This window comes from Chelon labrosus, assembly GCF_963514085.1.
Source record: "Chelon labrosus genome assembly, chromosome: 1".
Taxonomy (NCBI): Eukaryota; Metazoa; Chordata; class Actinopteri; order Mugiliformes; family Mugilidae; genus Chelon; species Chelon labrosus.
In genome coordinates this window covers 28,963,394-28,977,754 of record NC_140337.1, presented here as the reverse complement: position 1 = coordinate 28,977,754, position 14,361 = coordinate 28,963,394, and the positions used below count along the sequence as shown (strand labels likewise).

The 14,361-nt window shown below is 39.7% G+C and overlaps 2 protein-coding genes across 2 annotated transcripts; both read left to right on the top strand.

Annotated features, from left to right (window-relative positions):
* The first annotated feature begins 301 nt into the window (after nucleotides 1–301).
* LOC311492237 (ladderlectin-like) lies at nucleotides 302–3,527 on the top strand. The gene is made up of 3 exons (XM_084550457.1): nucleotides 302–1,472; nucleotides 1,870–1,981; nucleotides 2,257–3,527. Exons 1-3 carry the CDS (start codon nucleotides 1,260–1,262, stop codon nucleotides 2,325–2,327), a joined length of 396 nt encoding a protein of 131 aa, XP_084406583.1. The 5' UTR covers nucleotides 302–1,259; the 3' UTR covers nucleotides 2,328–3,527.
* A 7,567-nt stretch (nucleotides 3,528–11,094) lies between these two features.
* On the top strand, nucleotides 11,095–13,770 carry LOC311492227 (uncharacterized protein; the record flags this gene model as incomplete). The annotated part of the gene is made up of 4 exons (XM_084550445.1): nucleotides 11,095–12,362; nucleotides 12,520–12,706; nucleotides 13,052–13,179; nucleotides 13,453–13,770. The coding sequence occupies exons 1-4, from the start codon at nucleotides 12,132–12,134 to the stop codon at nucleotides 13,768–13,770; spliced, it is 864 nt and encodes a 287-aa protein (XP_084406571.1). The 5' UTR covers nucleotides 11,095–12,131.
* Between the last annotated feature and the right edge of the window lie 591 nt (nucleotides 13,771–14,361).

Here is a 14,361-nt window from a genome sequence, read left to right as displayed (position 1 = left end):
TAAAACCACGCCTCAAATACGAGAAAATGAACACGTAGTTTCCAGACCAGCATCTCATTGAGATGTGCAGTCGCGTCAGCCAGGCTACTGTAATACCACATTTCAGTCAAACATAGATTGTTTTCATATCCTGCTAGTGGTGCGATATAAAGCTTTTTTTTTTTTTTAGCAATATCCTGGCCGGACCACTGTTGTCAGTGATATAAGTATTTGAAATGAACATGATTTCTTCATGTCTAGTGACATATCAGGGCCATTTTATGATTAATTGAAATACATTTCTTACATACGGTTCCTTTAATAATTGTGACTCTGCAAGTTTAAGGATGTTTGATCATTTATATAACACAATAATTGTGGATTAACAAATGTTTGGTTTGTGTGGATTGTGCATTTGGTGTCCTGACCACGCTTTATCTGATAATGGTGTTTCTCTGCCTGTGCCAGTTCCTCATTTAGTGAAAGATGATGAGGTAAGTAACTGTATTTAAAAGCTGTCATTTATCTTGAAAGGTTGTGGCTTCAGGCTGGTAGAGAGAACGAAGAAGAGAGGATCACTCTACTGCAGGTCTGCTACCAACTCTTATCGTCTTTTCCTTTATTGAATGTTCATCATGTGGGTGTTAAATATTTCCAACATGTCTGGTTCTCTTGACTGAAGCTAGAAATCAGCATCATCTCCACAATGAAGACGCTGCCAGTGACGGTGATTTTTTGTGTCGTGATGACTCTGACTGGAGCTGATGGTGAGTATATCGTAGAGGATCGTCTGCATACAGTGACATGAGACTCGTCACAGTAGTTAATGAATGCTGTGAAAATCTCTTCCAGCTCCTCCAGAAGCAAAGTCCAGTGATATTCAAACTGGTCAGTGGGTATTTCTCAAAGATTTCTACTGACATTTGATGCATGTTGTTGCTGTCATCCTTTGCAGTCAGACTAGTGTTGGTGTTTAGCTTCCCAGAAAGTCTTGATCACTAGTTTGGAATGGTTCAGTCCCAAAATATAGTTACTAATAAACGACTGACAACTCATCAGTTTCAATTTACCCTCGGCAAAGACTCACATTATTATATTACGCTTCAATAAAAGTCTGTATATTAAACCTTTAACTGGAGACTGTTTTCAGCAAAGAGTCGCCTGATCAAGAGGTCCTTACGTTGTCTTGGTTGGTTTGAGTACAATGGATGCTGTTTTCTCTACATTCCAAGAAAAATGACTTGGGCTGAAGCTGAGGTAATCACTGAGTTTATTTTGTTATGTCTTGCATCCTTTTGGTTGTGAGTCCTGCTGTTGCTTTGACAACTCTCATTTATCTCTGTTTATCTCCACTGCAGAAAAACTGTCAGTCCAAGGGTGGAAACCTTGCATCAGTCCACGATGTCTTCGAGTACCATGAGATCCAGAGGATGATAAAGATGAGCACTAATGGGTATCCATCAACATGGATTGGAGGCAGTGATGCTCAACAGGTATTTAGTTCATTTCAAACTAATAAATTATTTTAGTTTGTGTCCACCACCTCCTCCTATACTCCTCCAGTTGTCATCCATCTTCATGCAGCATATTTTTATTTCAGTTACTGTGAATGCTCTCTGCTGACACCACATTCACAGTGTAACTAATGTTTTGCAGGTTTTTAGATTTTCCTGTAACACCATTCGGATTTTTAATAATATCTGCTGCATCTGTAAATAAATGTTTTCTTTCTTAAGAGCTATACAGAGAAAATATGAGATAAATTTGAATTTCCATTTCCGCCCAACACCCTTGGTTGTATTGCCTTTCAGAAAATGTTCATTTTGTTCATATTTTTTATTATTATTATTATTTTTTTTAATCCAGAATCTATTTAAATCTCTGTTTTAGGAGGGTATCTGGCTGTGGACTGATGGGACACCTTTTCACTATTCAAACTGGTGTGGTCGAGGGCCCAGCAACTGGGGTAATGAACAGCACTGCATCCAAATTAATTATGGAGGTAAATCCTTATTTCACCTGAAAACTGTGTGTGTCACTGGTTTAACTGATAAATGACAAAAGAAAACAGTTGATTGAATGAGAAACATCTGTTAGTAATGTTGTTAATGCAGATATCTGATCAGATTATTATATTTGACATCAATGTAAACAGTTAAATTAGAATTATTTTAATTTAAATAAAGAAATATTGTCCATGTAAATGTCGTCAGTGTCAGGTTTTAGATGGTGTGGAGATGGACTGATTTCTTTTTTTTCTGTTTTTGATATTTGAAGGGTCCAAGTGCTGGGATGATGTGCAGTGTAATAAACAACGTCCATCTGTCTGCGCCAAGAAAGTGGAATGAGTCCTGAAACAGAAGAATCTGTCACAAACACTGGTGGATGAGTGCTGATGTTTGTGTTTTCATGCTCTTATTTCTTAAGCTAATCACTCCGGAGCCTCTTTATATTTCTTCTATCGCTGTAACGCAACTAAAGGAGTGAAGCGACAAGTCAAATAAACAGAAGCTGGGTCGTCTCAGAGGCTTTGTGCCTTTTTCTAAGAACAGACTGAATGTGTTATGAAAAGAATGCTGTTAGTAAAACTTCCTTCTGCACAATGAACTCGTCTTTACTGTCGTTTTGCAAAATTAAAAGCCTGAAGCATTGAAACAAGCATCTCTGTGTGTGTGTGTTACGTGTCTTAATTTTAATGAGTATTATTTGCCCGTCTCTTAAAAGTCTACCCTACATACTTAAGACCAATTCTCATCACAATGACTGAAGTTTTGTATTTTCCTCTCATGGATCGGCCTCTTCAAAGATTCCACTTCAGGTGAATAACACAACAGAACAAATGCCAACATAGAAGGTTCTATTAAACATGTGTTCATCTCCATAGATCAAAGAAAAGTCAAATGAGTTTACAGTAATAGTTGATGCACCTGACAGGCAGCTTGTAATCCATGTATCTGTCCACATGGGGGTGCTGTAGTTAATTTTTTCAGCTCATCCACTGCAGGACTAGAGACAGACGAGAGGACGGTCAGTACAGCATTAAACAGTTTGAAGGTTCAAAGTAGCTGATAGTGATTACTGTGTAGTGTTCTTCTTGGAATAAAGAAGTCAATAAACTGAATCAGTTTTGCCTTCAAGTGAGCAATCTCAACCTGTTGGTCAGTATGGCTCACTGCAGGATGCTCTTTGTCTACCATGACCGTGATCTGTCTGCCATCTCTACTTCCTCTTTCTGCTTCTTCTGGTTTTGGTTCTTTTTACCCCTGAAAGTAATTCTTAGAAAAAAATAAAAATAAAAAAACATTACTTTCAGATTGTCTTTATTCTCAGTGACACTGACACAACAACACACTGCAACTAGTGATGGGCAATCGAGGCTTTGTTGAAGCCTCCACACGTGATTCAAAAAAAGGTTCATTACTCGAAGCTTCAATGACACAGTGCTCTATTAGGACATCTAGTGGACAATAAAATGTAGTGCAATGGAGACGTGTCATACTGGTTCATGCTTGTATGGGACTTGATTTGCCATGCACATTCCTATTCGACTACATTGCATGGATATGTGGTTTAAAGTGTATTATAAGAAAATTATATACATATAACAATAAAATAAATAATAAAGAACAAATGGGAATCGAACCCTTGTTTCGCTAACGAAAGACCGTTGATTTCACAGTGTACCACGAACCTCATCAGTGATGCGCCGTTGTCGGTGGACCATTTTGATTACGTCACTGCTACACTCTATGAACCTTTGCTAACTTACACTAATGATTATGTTTCAGCGCTTACATCAGCTATTTTCATTTGCTCTTGGTATCATGGTTTAGTAGTGTTAGAGAATATCTGTACTGAATGCAACAGTGTCAAACCAAATCTCTCTTGACTCAGTCATTATTTGCTTCGAAGACTCATCTCATCTCTCCCGAAGAGCCGAGACAACCAAACCAGTGACAGGGTTTCTGAATGAAGCAGTGAAATGGTTCATACGTCACAAAACACGTGATTTGTCCGAACCAAAACTATACACGCACTTCTGACTATATGTCTATATCTTATCTGTATCTCTCTCGCTCTCTATCTTATCTATATATAACGCTATTTAGGACTATCTATGTAACTATGTCTATCTATAAATCTAGTGTTGTCTAACTGTGTAACTATTTTATCTATTTCAATCTGAATCTTACGATCTATCTCCACAAAATACGCAACTAACTCCAACTCCAGCAACAAACCAACCTATTATGCAAAGAAACATTCAAATGAGCATCACTAAATAAGGATAGGATATCCGAGATATCCCTGAACACACTCGATCCCACCAGGTGATTCACATGACAAACCGAACCCCTCAGGTGATTCGTTTGCCGCTGAAGCGTTCGAAGCACTTGAACTGCTTCGAACGTCACTCAAGTGCTTCAAACGTCACTAGTCACGTGACCGAACCACGCCTCGGCACAGTGGTTCGATACAATTGCTTCATGAGCTACCGCGCATGTGTCGGAGCCTCGGGTGTCAGACGGCCATCACTAACTGCAACACCAAGACGACACTAACACCAAGGGCAACCTAGTGACACTGAGCAAAACATGTTTAATTTGGAAGAAATAATCTGTTAGTAGAACAGAATAACCTCCATCCACTGTCTATCACCACTTACACTCTAGACGGTTGTGGAGGGCTGGATATGTGGCCTAGGGATAGGGTTAGGATTTTGTAAGTTGTCTCAACTTTTTTTTTTTTTGCCTTCAAAACATGATTTAATTTCATAATGTTCAGGAAACATGCAGATAGTTGTTTAACCCTTATGCCCTCCTCCTCTGCCATTTTTGTACATTGCTTTTTTAACTTTTTCTGTTTTCATTTGGTGATCATTTTGGCTGTGTTGCATTAGTATTTTTATATAGTACTTGTTGTGAATTCCCTGCTGCGAGGAGTATACCATCTTTGACAACCTGCTGAAATTCTCCTCCAACACTGAAGAGACTCTCAGAAGGTGCCAGCAACGTCTCTACCTCCTGAGGAAACTCAGCTCCTTTGGAGTCAGCAGAGACATTCTACAGACTTTTTATTACAGTTTTATTGAGAGCATCATCACCTTCTCAATAACCTGCTGGTTCCACTCCATCAGCCTCCACAACAGAAACCAACTGCAGAGCACTGTTTCAGTCTGCTCTAAGATCATCGGCCTGCCTGTAAGAACTGTTACTCACATTCATGACCAACAGACACTCAACTTGGCAATACAAATCTCCAAAGACCCCTCACACGAGTGGTGGGCGGATCGATCCAAATATCGATAATATCGATACCAACGTTGGTATCGAGACTGATCGATACCAGTGTAATGAGATCGATACTTAAGTTTCAGTTTGTCGCGTTTCATTAAAGAGGCGACCTGACTCTGTTTGTCTAAATGCCGCTGCTGTCACAGAGCAGAGCAGGCTCATTTTGCTGTTGTATCGTCACGTGACTCCGCGGCGCCAGGTGACCGATCACCGCCCACCGCTACCAGCCAGGCCTGACCAGCAGCAACGCATTACACACAACGAGAGAAAGAGTAGGGCTGTTTGGTTATATTTTCGGGCCGAAAATGAATCGATAGGAAGTTGTACTATTTGTAAAAAGGCTGTAAGATACAGTGGTAACACAACAAACTTGTATAAGCAGATGAAAATTTTTAAATCGATCATTTTGTGTTGTTTCTGAACAAAAACTTTTATTGTGATAATAAAGTATTTTCTATCTAATTATAAACTTTGCCCAAGTTCTGTACTGGATTTTAACTGATTAATAATCCAAAAGGTAAATCACAAAAACACTTAAAATGTCATGAAAATTCATTCAGATTTAGATTGATGGTGCATCCACCTTAATTTTTCAAAAGTATCGATATCGGTATCTGCAATACTGACCCTGTATTTACTTGGTATCGGATCGATACCAAATCTAGCGGTATCGCACACCTCTGCCTCACACGTCCTCCACTCAGCATTCCAGTGGCTCCCATCTGGACGAAGGCTCCGCTGCCCCGCCTGCACAACTCAGAGGAGAAAAGCCACCTTCTTCCCCAAAGCCATCCTCCTCCTCAACTCCTCCCCACACTCTCTCTCTCTCTCTCTCTCTCTCTGACTCTTCTCCAGCTCACATGCCGCCATAGTACAGTCAACCTCCCCCTCCCCCACACCCCCATACTCACGTACCAGAGACTCTATGGTTGTTTTTATTTATTACCCATTTTATTTATTACCCATTCTAACTTGCATATACTCCCTGTGACTACTGTTTACTGTTTACATTTGCACTTTAGTCACTTTACTTACACAGTCCGTTTACATTCTCTATGGATATTCTGGACAGTCATTACATTTATGGCATGGTAACTTGTATATACATTGTATTTTTTATCCTGTTCTGTTTCTGTCTCTTTTGCACCTTAAAATGTCTGTACTTGCACGTTAAGCTGCTCACCTGTGCCTTAAATTGCCCCCCCGGGGACAAATAAAGTTTTCTGAATCTGAGTGTTTGCGCATGCGCAGTGTGTTCGACAAACTTTCTGTGCAGTTACTTAGTTGAGTTCATCTCCTGCCGATCGTCAGTGCTTTTCTTCATTCCTTTGTACTGTACAACAGTGTGCTTCGGTGACGGTGTAAGTTACGTGATGAGTGAATGTTGTTCATATTTCCAGTGTGACAAGAGCTAAAAATATTATCAGGGTGAGAAGCTCGGTTTTGTTTGTTAGCTTAGTATTTAGCATGTCTTACTCACTGAGGCTGCTATTATATTGATGCCAGCGTGTCAAATGGACCAGATCGGTAGCCGACGGGGCTGTCTGTCTCAGTTCAGCTTGGTCTCGTGACCCGCCTGTTGTGCTGTTTGATGATCTTACACTGCCTCCTCCTGGTGATCTGCAGTATGACACGTTACTCACGTCTGCTGTAAATTGTGCTATTCTGTTATTAATGCTGCTGTATATAAATCTAGAAGATCAATAGTGGCCTCGTGCCATAGGCACGAGGCCACTATTGATCTTCTGCGTGTTTCTTTGCAGTTTTATTAGTGACTCGAGGCTACGCACGAGACACGACTCCCCATATAGCTCTAAGCTATATGGGGAGTCGTGTCTCGTGGCGAAGCCACGAGACACTATTGTTCTTCTGCGTGTTTCTTCTATATTATTATTCATCTTCCGTACCTTTTTTCGGTCTCTAACTCGCCCCGCAATTTTGGGGCGACACCGACAAAAATTACATCAAATCGTGCGCCTTTATCGGGAATGGTGTGCTATTACTTTTATAAGGAATCCACGAATTTTTCGCGAATTTATTCGCGAAAAACTGCGAAAATCGTCCCATTGAAATGAATGGGAAACTGCGAAAAAACGAAAAAACTGACACTTTTGAGGGGCATTTTCAAAAGCTAACTCCTCCCGCAAAATTTCACCTAGAGACTTCATTTAAACTTTAAAATGTAGGTAAATTTGTCCTCTATAAAAGTTCTATTCAGATTTTTGATATCTTTTATACTTTTCGATCAATCACTCGTCAATCATCGTGATCAATCATGTGAAATTTCTGAGTTTATAATGGGTGTGTATTGCGTGGAATGTTCGGCGTAGAGTGGGAGACCTCAGAGGCTAGAGTGGTAGAGGCTGTCTGAAATTCACTGAAATTTTTCTCTTTCCACGCTGCTCCTGGGCACATCTTACATCGTAGACATTAGATTTTTTCCACTTTTGTAGAGGAACTTGTCCTGATTCATACAATGTGCTCGCCTAAGACGAGACATTTTCTGAATTTGAATGGCGTGCCCCAGAGTGAGGAGTGTCCCGCTCCAACTTCCAATAAACTCCCATTCAAAATATGAAGCTGATTTTCGAGGAAAGCTGAATCCACCCTCTTCTTATACTCGCCACAGTTTCCACAATATTTACTCCAGAGACACCAAAATTACATCAGTGTGTTCGGGAACTTCTCCTGCCAATCACTGTCTGTTTTTTTTTTTCTGATGTGAGCTTTGGTTTTGCCTCAGTGAGCCCAAATGCGAGGACTGTCAGAGGGCAAAAAATCAAAATTTCTTCCTTCTCCTCTCCTGTGTCTGTGAGTAGTCATGGCAACCAGCAGAGTCACCATGGCAGCCTCAGGCCAGGGCCACAGCTGCAGCCATTTTTGTAGTCCTTGGCAGTTAATTTCAGTTTATTTAAGTAAATAACAAAGAAAGAGACAGAGAGAGGGTAAAAGACAGACAGGCAGTAACAGAGAGGTAAAGCAAGACATTTTTTGAGGTGACTGTCACTCTGCTTGCTCTGTGTGTACATCTGAGCTGAATGTTTTCTATTGTGTGTGTGCGTGACTGTGCTAATCTCTACCCTTAGCTCAAAGTAAATTCTACAGTGTTAAATATGCAGTGTCAAAGTACATTGACTCCTTCAGAGTTATTACAACAACAGCTGGAGTAAGATACCGCCCAGTGTTGGTGAAAATATACGTCGTTAAACTACGGAGTGTCAAACGTACTCTGGAAAGCTCCGCCCACCCCCCTCGTCTAACGGAAATTTCAGGCCGCCATTTTCTTCGTGCCGAAGGACTGCGGTAAGTGTCTCCTAATTGACTATTAAACGCATTATTTGTCCTTTCAACAGAAGCAGCATTTTAGAATGACTTTATATCACTGTTAACTGTGAACTTTAACTCGTTTTATGTCTTCAAATGCCGAATTTCAGACGGCTAATGTGTAGTGGCCGAGTGAATGTCAAGTCCATGTGCGAGCAGCATTAAGGTAGCTAACGTTAGCTAATTAACATTAACTAGCAAACACTCAAATTATCAAGAGTTATGTTAACTTTGTTAATACAGTGTGGATGTGTGATTGTGTAGTTCTTTGTGACGTTCAAATATTATAGTGGAATAGCGAAGATTGCTAGTGTGGGGAGTTGGCTAAACTAGCTAAAGTTCATGTTAGCTGGACTATCCGTTGCCTTTGCATGAGCGGGTAGACATTAACTCTGGGTACTGAGTAAGCGTTGTCTTTTGTATTTTAAAGTTACTGCAGGTGTTACTGACAGACGTTGTCGTTTTTAATGTGTTGGAGACATTAAATTTAACCCCGAAACCCGCACGTCTCTGTCACGTGACGCTGTTTTGGTCGGTCCTGCACGCGACTTCAAACCCTAGCGGGAGCGTTTCAGAAGCGTTTAGCCCGCCAGACTCTGTTTACTTGCTCAGATTTTTGTCATTTTCTTTCGTTTATGTGCTTCTAGATCTGCTTCTCCGTGTGTAAATATGCTACGTAGTTAATTAGTTTCTCTTTTGTCTGTTTTTACTACCGGTAGTTTGCGCGGGGTGTTTTATTTTGAAAATCGACCGGATCCTCTCTGCTTTTTCTGTGTCCGGCTTCTGCCCGCTCGAGGTGCTCTGTGTTGAAGCGGGCTGCCCGCGGTGTCCGTCAAAAATAGATCAGCGGAGGCCCGCTTTGGTGACGCTTCCCGTACCACGGCTGCCGGTGGGTTTTGAAACATTGAATAGCACATGTAATGCGGACGCGCCCGGTGGTTTTTGTATTGTAACGGTAGGATTAAGTAACGTTACTACAGCAATGTAAAGTAAATCCGTATGACAGTTGGGCACCTTCAGGAAGATGACATGATTAAGTTAAATTAAATCTTACTGGTCATTTCTGCAAAATAGCTGATTATTTCCCAGCAGTTTGGTGGCTTGAAACAAACTTTATTATATTCAAAGTGAACGTGATTCACCTCAAAAGGTGGCCTCGCTTCTGGACTGTTCAGTTGAAATGCATGATATTCTTATGTATGTTATGTATATTCTCAAATTTGAGGGAATACAGTGCATATAGTTTTTGTTTATTGTAATAATGAGCACATGAACTTTAACCATGAACTGTGCTGATACTCTCTGCAGGGAATTAAGATTTGCACAAGGAGCTTTAAATGCTAATAGTAATAGTAGCTGTTTAAAATTGATATACTGGAATATTAATATAAAATGATGGAAAATTTTAAGTTCTTGGATTTTGGAATGAATCAATATCTTACAAACGTCTATATGTGTTTTGTGTTACCCTTTCTAACCACACCCTTAACGTTGGATGCATTGCTTAAAGTATAGTTGGTACAAAAACATAAAAAATAATTTTAATTCACATTAAGTGTTTGTTTGAGCCCTACTGTAAAAGGTAATCCAGATTCAGTGAATATTAAGTGAGTAGTGAAATGTTATCATTAGATAAGCAATGGTTTTCTTGTTTACACAAGCTTTTGTTCCTGTGTCCTAGCATTTGCAAAGTTTGGTGTCCCAGCTGTAACAGAAGGTGTGAAAGTTGTCGACAGTTCAGGGACTGAGTTGGATGAAGATGTTTTTCAGGATGTAGTAACGGATCCCTCAACTGGGGTGTTAACCATCAAATATGACTCAGGTTTGTTTCTGTTAAATTTCTATTATGTTATGATGTTTATTAGAAGTGACAGGTTAGGGTTATCAGCAAACTCTATATAATGTGTTCTTATTTCGATTTCTCAATTCATGATTAGAATCTGTTTCCACGGTAGCCTCTCCTGAGCAATCCCAACCATCATCCCTCAATTCCTTGGACTCTGAGGACACAGACATCATTTCCGATAGTCCCTCCAGAAAACGCCAGAGGTTGGATGCAGAAGCTGAGCAAGTAAGTTCTTATAAATAAGTTCTTATGACATTTACGTGGTTGGAAGACATTGTTGATCTCATTATGTCTTGAAGTTTTTTGTTTTTTAGCTCCTGAAAGTTTTTTATTTTATTATAATAAAGTGTACACTTCAAGTACATCAAAGTTATTAAAATCAATTAAATTTATATGCTTGTTTTTATTATTATTATCTTTAACAATAAAATATAAATTAACAAATCCTCTCTGTAATCCTTATAACCTTGTCACTGTCTGGATGGAGCTCTTCAGTGTTTGTTACTTCGGTGCAGCCTTTACCTGAATTAATAAACTGTCTGTAGTCTGCTGATTGTTCCGCCGATATCTTTGAGATTGAATCGGGACATCTTTAGCCATGATATGAATTTATTTCCAGCATTTAAGTGAACTCTGATTGTCAGTGGATATAGTCCTAATGTGCTGAATTGTTTTGTATTGTGTTTCAAGTTGGTGGAATCCGTTCTTACCAACAAACCTGGTGGGGAACGTGTAATAAATGAATACAACCGAACCAAATCCTTGACTGATGAAACCAGACGAAAAATGGTCAACATACTAGCAGCTGACATGACAGAAAAGAATGGGTAATTTGTTAACAGTCCTTGTGTTCTGCTTAGAGATTAATTTGAAATCGAAATTAAATCCAGTGAATATAACCGCAAACCCCTTTCTCCTTGCAGTACATCCCCACCCAGACAAGTGAAAGAAATGTACGCCAGAGGAATAGTGACCTTATTCCCCTACCTCAGTGACCCATTCTCTAAGAGTGGCTATGTGAGTTGCACACAGTAATGGTTGTAGTAATGTTAAATGCTGTATTGAAAAATTTTGAATCCTATCGGAGCCTGTTGTTTTCACTTTTAAATGTTATTAATGAATGTCTTTTTTTTTGTTATCCTTTCATCCTCCAAGGAGCACTATTATGATGGTGAGAGTGGAACTGGGTACTTGGCCTGGAGGATTAAAACTATTCAGAGAGGCACAGCTAAAGACAGGCGATCGTCGTTTGGAGGTAATACTGGAAAAATGTATGGAACAAAACAGTCGCAAGATCAGTTATTGCATTTGTTGCACATAATGTTTAAAATAATACAATATTTTTCTTGAAGTCTAACTACACCCTTCAATTCCTCTGACTTTGTCTACAGGCTGGCATGGCAAATTTTAGGGTGATTCAAAACAGTAGACATTTTGAGCCACTTTCAATGCACAAAATAATAGTAATAATCATAAGTTGTGAAGAAAAAAATGTCAATATTAACACCAGCACTGATATGTTTCATCACAGTACAGTCAGTAATTAAGTTTATACTTTTGGTGTAAAGAGTAAAGAGTACCTCTTTAAAAGTTTGCCAGGTTTCTAAAACTGTTTTTGATATCAGTATTTATAATACTGTATTTTCCCATGTTATGTCGAATCAGCCAAAGGATCATCTGGTGAAGCCATGTCTGGAGGACCAACTGTCAGACGAGAGTCCGAGTTCGATCCAGAGACTGCCCTGACTGAAGATGAGTGCAACGAAGCAATCTCATTGATGAAACATTCAGCTGATGAGGACACTGTCAAGAAGAAAATTAAACTGACGTTTGTGTATCGCCGCAACATGGTCCTTGACCCCCAGCAGTCGAGCAACATACTGTCTGACTTTCCACGTTTTAAAGACGTCAAAGGCTTGGTAATTATCTATCATTATTTTGAAAACATTATGACAGTTGAATAGTTCTTATAAGACGGTAGACAGGCGTTGTAGTAATACCCCAATAACTATCACCCGTTAACTTTGGTTGCCTGTCGGATAATTGAAATTGTCACCCATCACCACCCCACCCCAGGTTGAACAGGATTTCATTCTGATGTTTGGAGAGGATACCTCAAGCAAGCTTCTGGAGAGGTGGCCGGTCATGTTCAAGAAAAAGATCATCCAACAATGCAGAAAGCTTCTATCCACAAGTGAGCTTGAAGAACTCTTGCTGGCAGCTGATCCTCCTGAGGATGGCACTGAAGTTGATGTTGACTTTGGTAAGATAATTGTTCGTGTTCTTCTTCTGCTGCTCTCATATACTTGGAATATATAATTATCATATCTAAACATTTACATATCTGGATGTGTGATAAATGTAAGAGGACATTATGTACGCAGTATATTGAACAAAACTTCAAAAGCACTGAAGTGTTTGTCCCATGGTTTGATTTGGATAACTTCTTGTGATGATATAAAACTGCTATCTTTCCGTTATTGTTTTTTTTTTATTGTTTTTTTTTTTTTTTTATTTAAATGCTACTGCCATTGCAGAGCCACTGAATTTTGTTGACAGCCCGCATAACTGAAGTGTGTTGAGATTGAACACACGATTGTTGTTACAGGTTGGGACAGTGACCTTTCGTCGGTTTTATTGCTGCTACACCTGATTCCACCCTCTGCTCAGGGTCGGAAGAGACCAGGAAAGGTTTCGGCATCCCAAGCAGAGAACCTTCTTGTGGTCTTCAAGAAGGTTTGTGTTTTTGGAGGTTATTGAGGGACAAATCTTATATAATTGCCTAATAGTTGTAGAATATGGTCATGCACAATAAGGCATTAATAAAGTGCTTTGTAATGAGTACTGACAGCCAATATGATGCTAACGTGTATTCTAATAAGCAACTAGTTGGTGGTGAATATGTCTCACTTAAAGTATTATTATTTAGTTTTTCTGTTCTTTTTGTTTTGGTTTTATGTATTACAATTGTCCAATTGTAATCATATCTTCATGTGTTTGTCTTCGCAGAGTGGAACAAACATTCAAGAGCATCTCGATGCCATCACCACCAGAGCTCAACCCTATCTCCTGGCTGTTGGAGTTAAGAAGAATGCAATCCATCAGTTCTTCATCATTCTTGACAAGAATGCCATACCTTGCAGGTCAACCTCTTCTCTTGGTGCCTTTGATGAACTGTTAAAGGCTCATTTTGTGTTTGGCACATCATACAACAGCATGCTCCACAACATGTACACTTTTATCCAAACCACAGTGTACAACATTGATGACGGCAAGGTCAAGGAAAGTCCTCGTGTCTCTGAAGTTAGGGCGAGGTTGCTTCATTAGTGCTTGAAGTTTCTCCTCTATCATGCAGTGTTTTGTTTGTCAGGCTGAGTTAACAAGTTCAAATATGCTTGTTAGGCATTTACGATTAGTTCATGGTTACTTACCTGGAAAAAATCTCAGGCTTAAATGTGCCCAGACTGGATGTGGATGTGTGTTTGGTACATTTTCTGGTTTTAGGAAACATTTAAACACCAAACACACTGAGTATATTGACCAGGAGGTTGACACTGATGTTAATTTGAGCACAGGAGAGGTGGTGACAGCTAATGTAGATGAGACAGCCACAACATCGCTGACGGGTAACAAAGATGAGGTAACCACAACATCTGAACTGTTGAGAAACTCCAATAGGAGCACTCTAGATATGTGTGCTTCTGCTGTTGCACAACTCAAGGCAGCCGGATTAAGTCAATCTGCTGTAAATAGTTTTGTTTCCTCTATGGAAGAAGTGTGTTCTGAGATTCATAGTCAAGCTAAAGATGCAGCTTTACAGTGCTTATCTCCACAGGAAACAGAGGTCAGGCTGCATCCTGACAGGGTTCTAAAGATGTTGAACATAAATGAGCTGCGTTACTTCAGACCATTTGATGT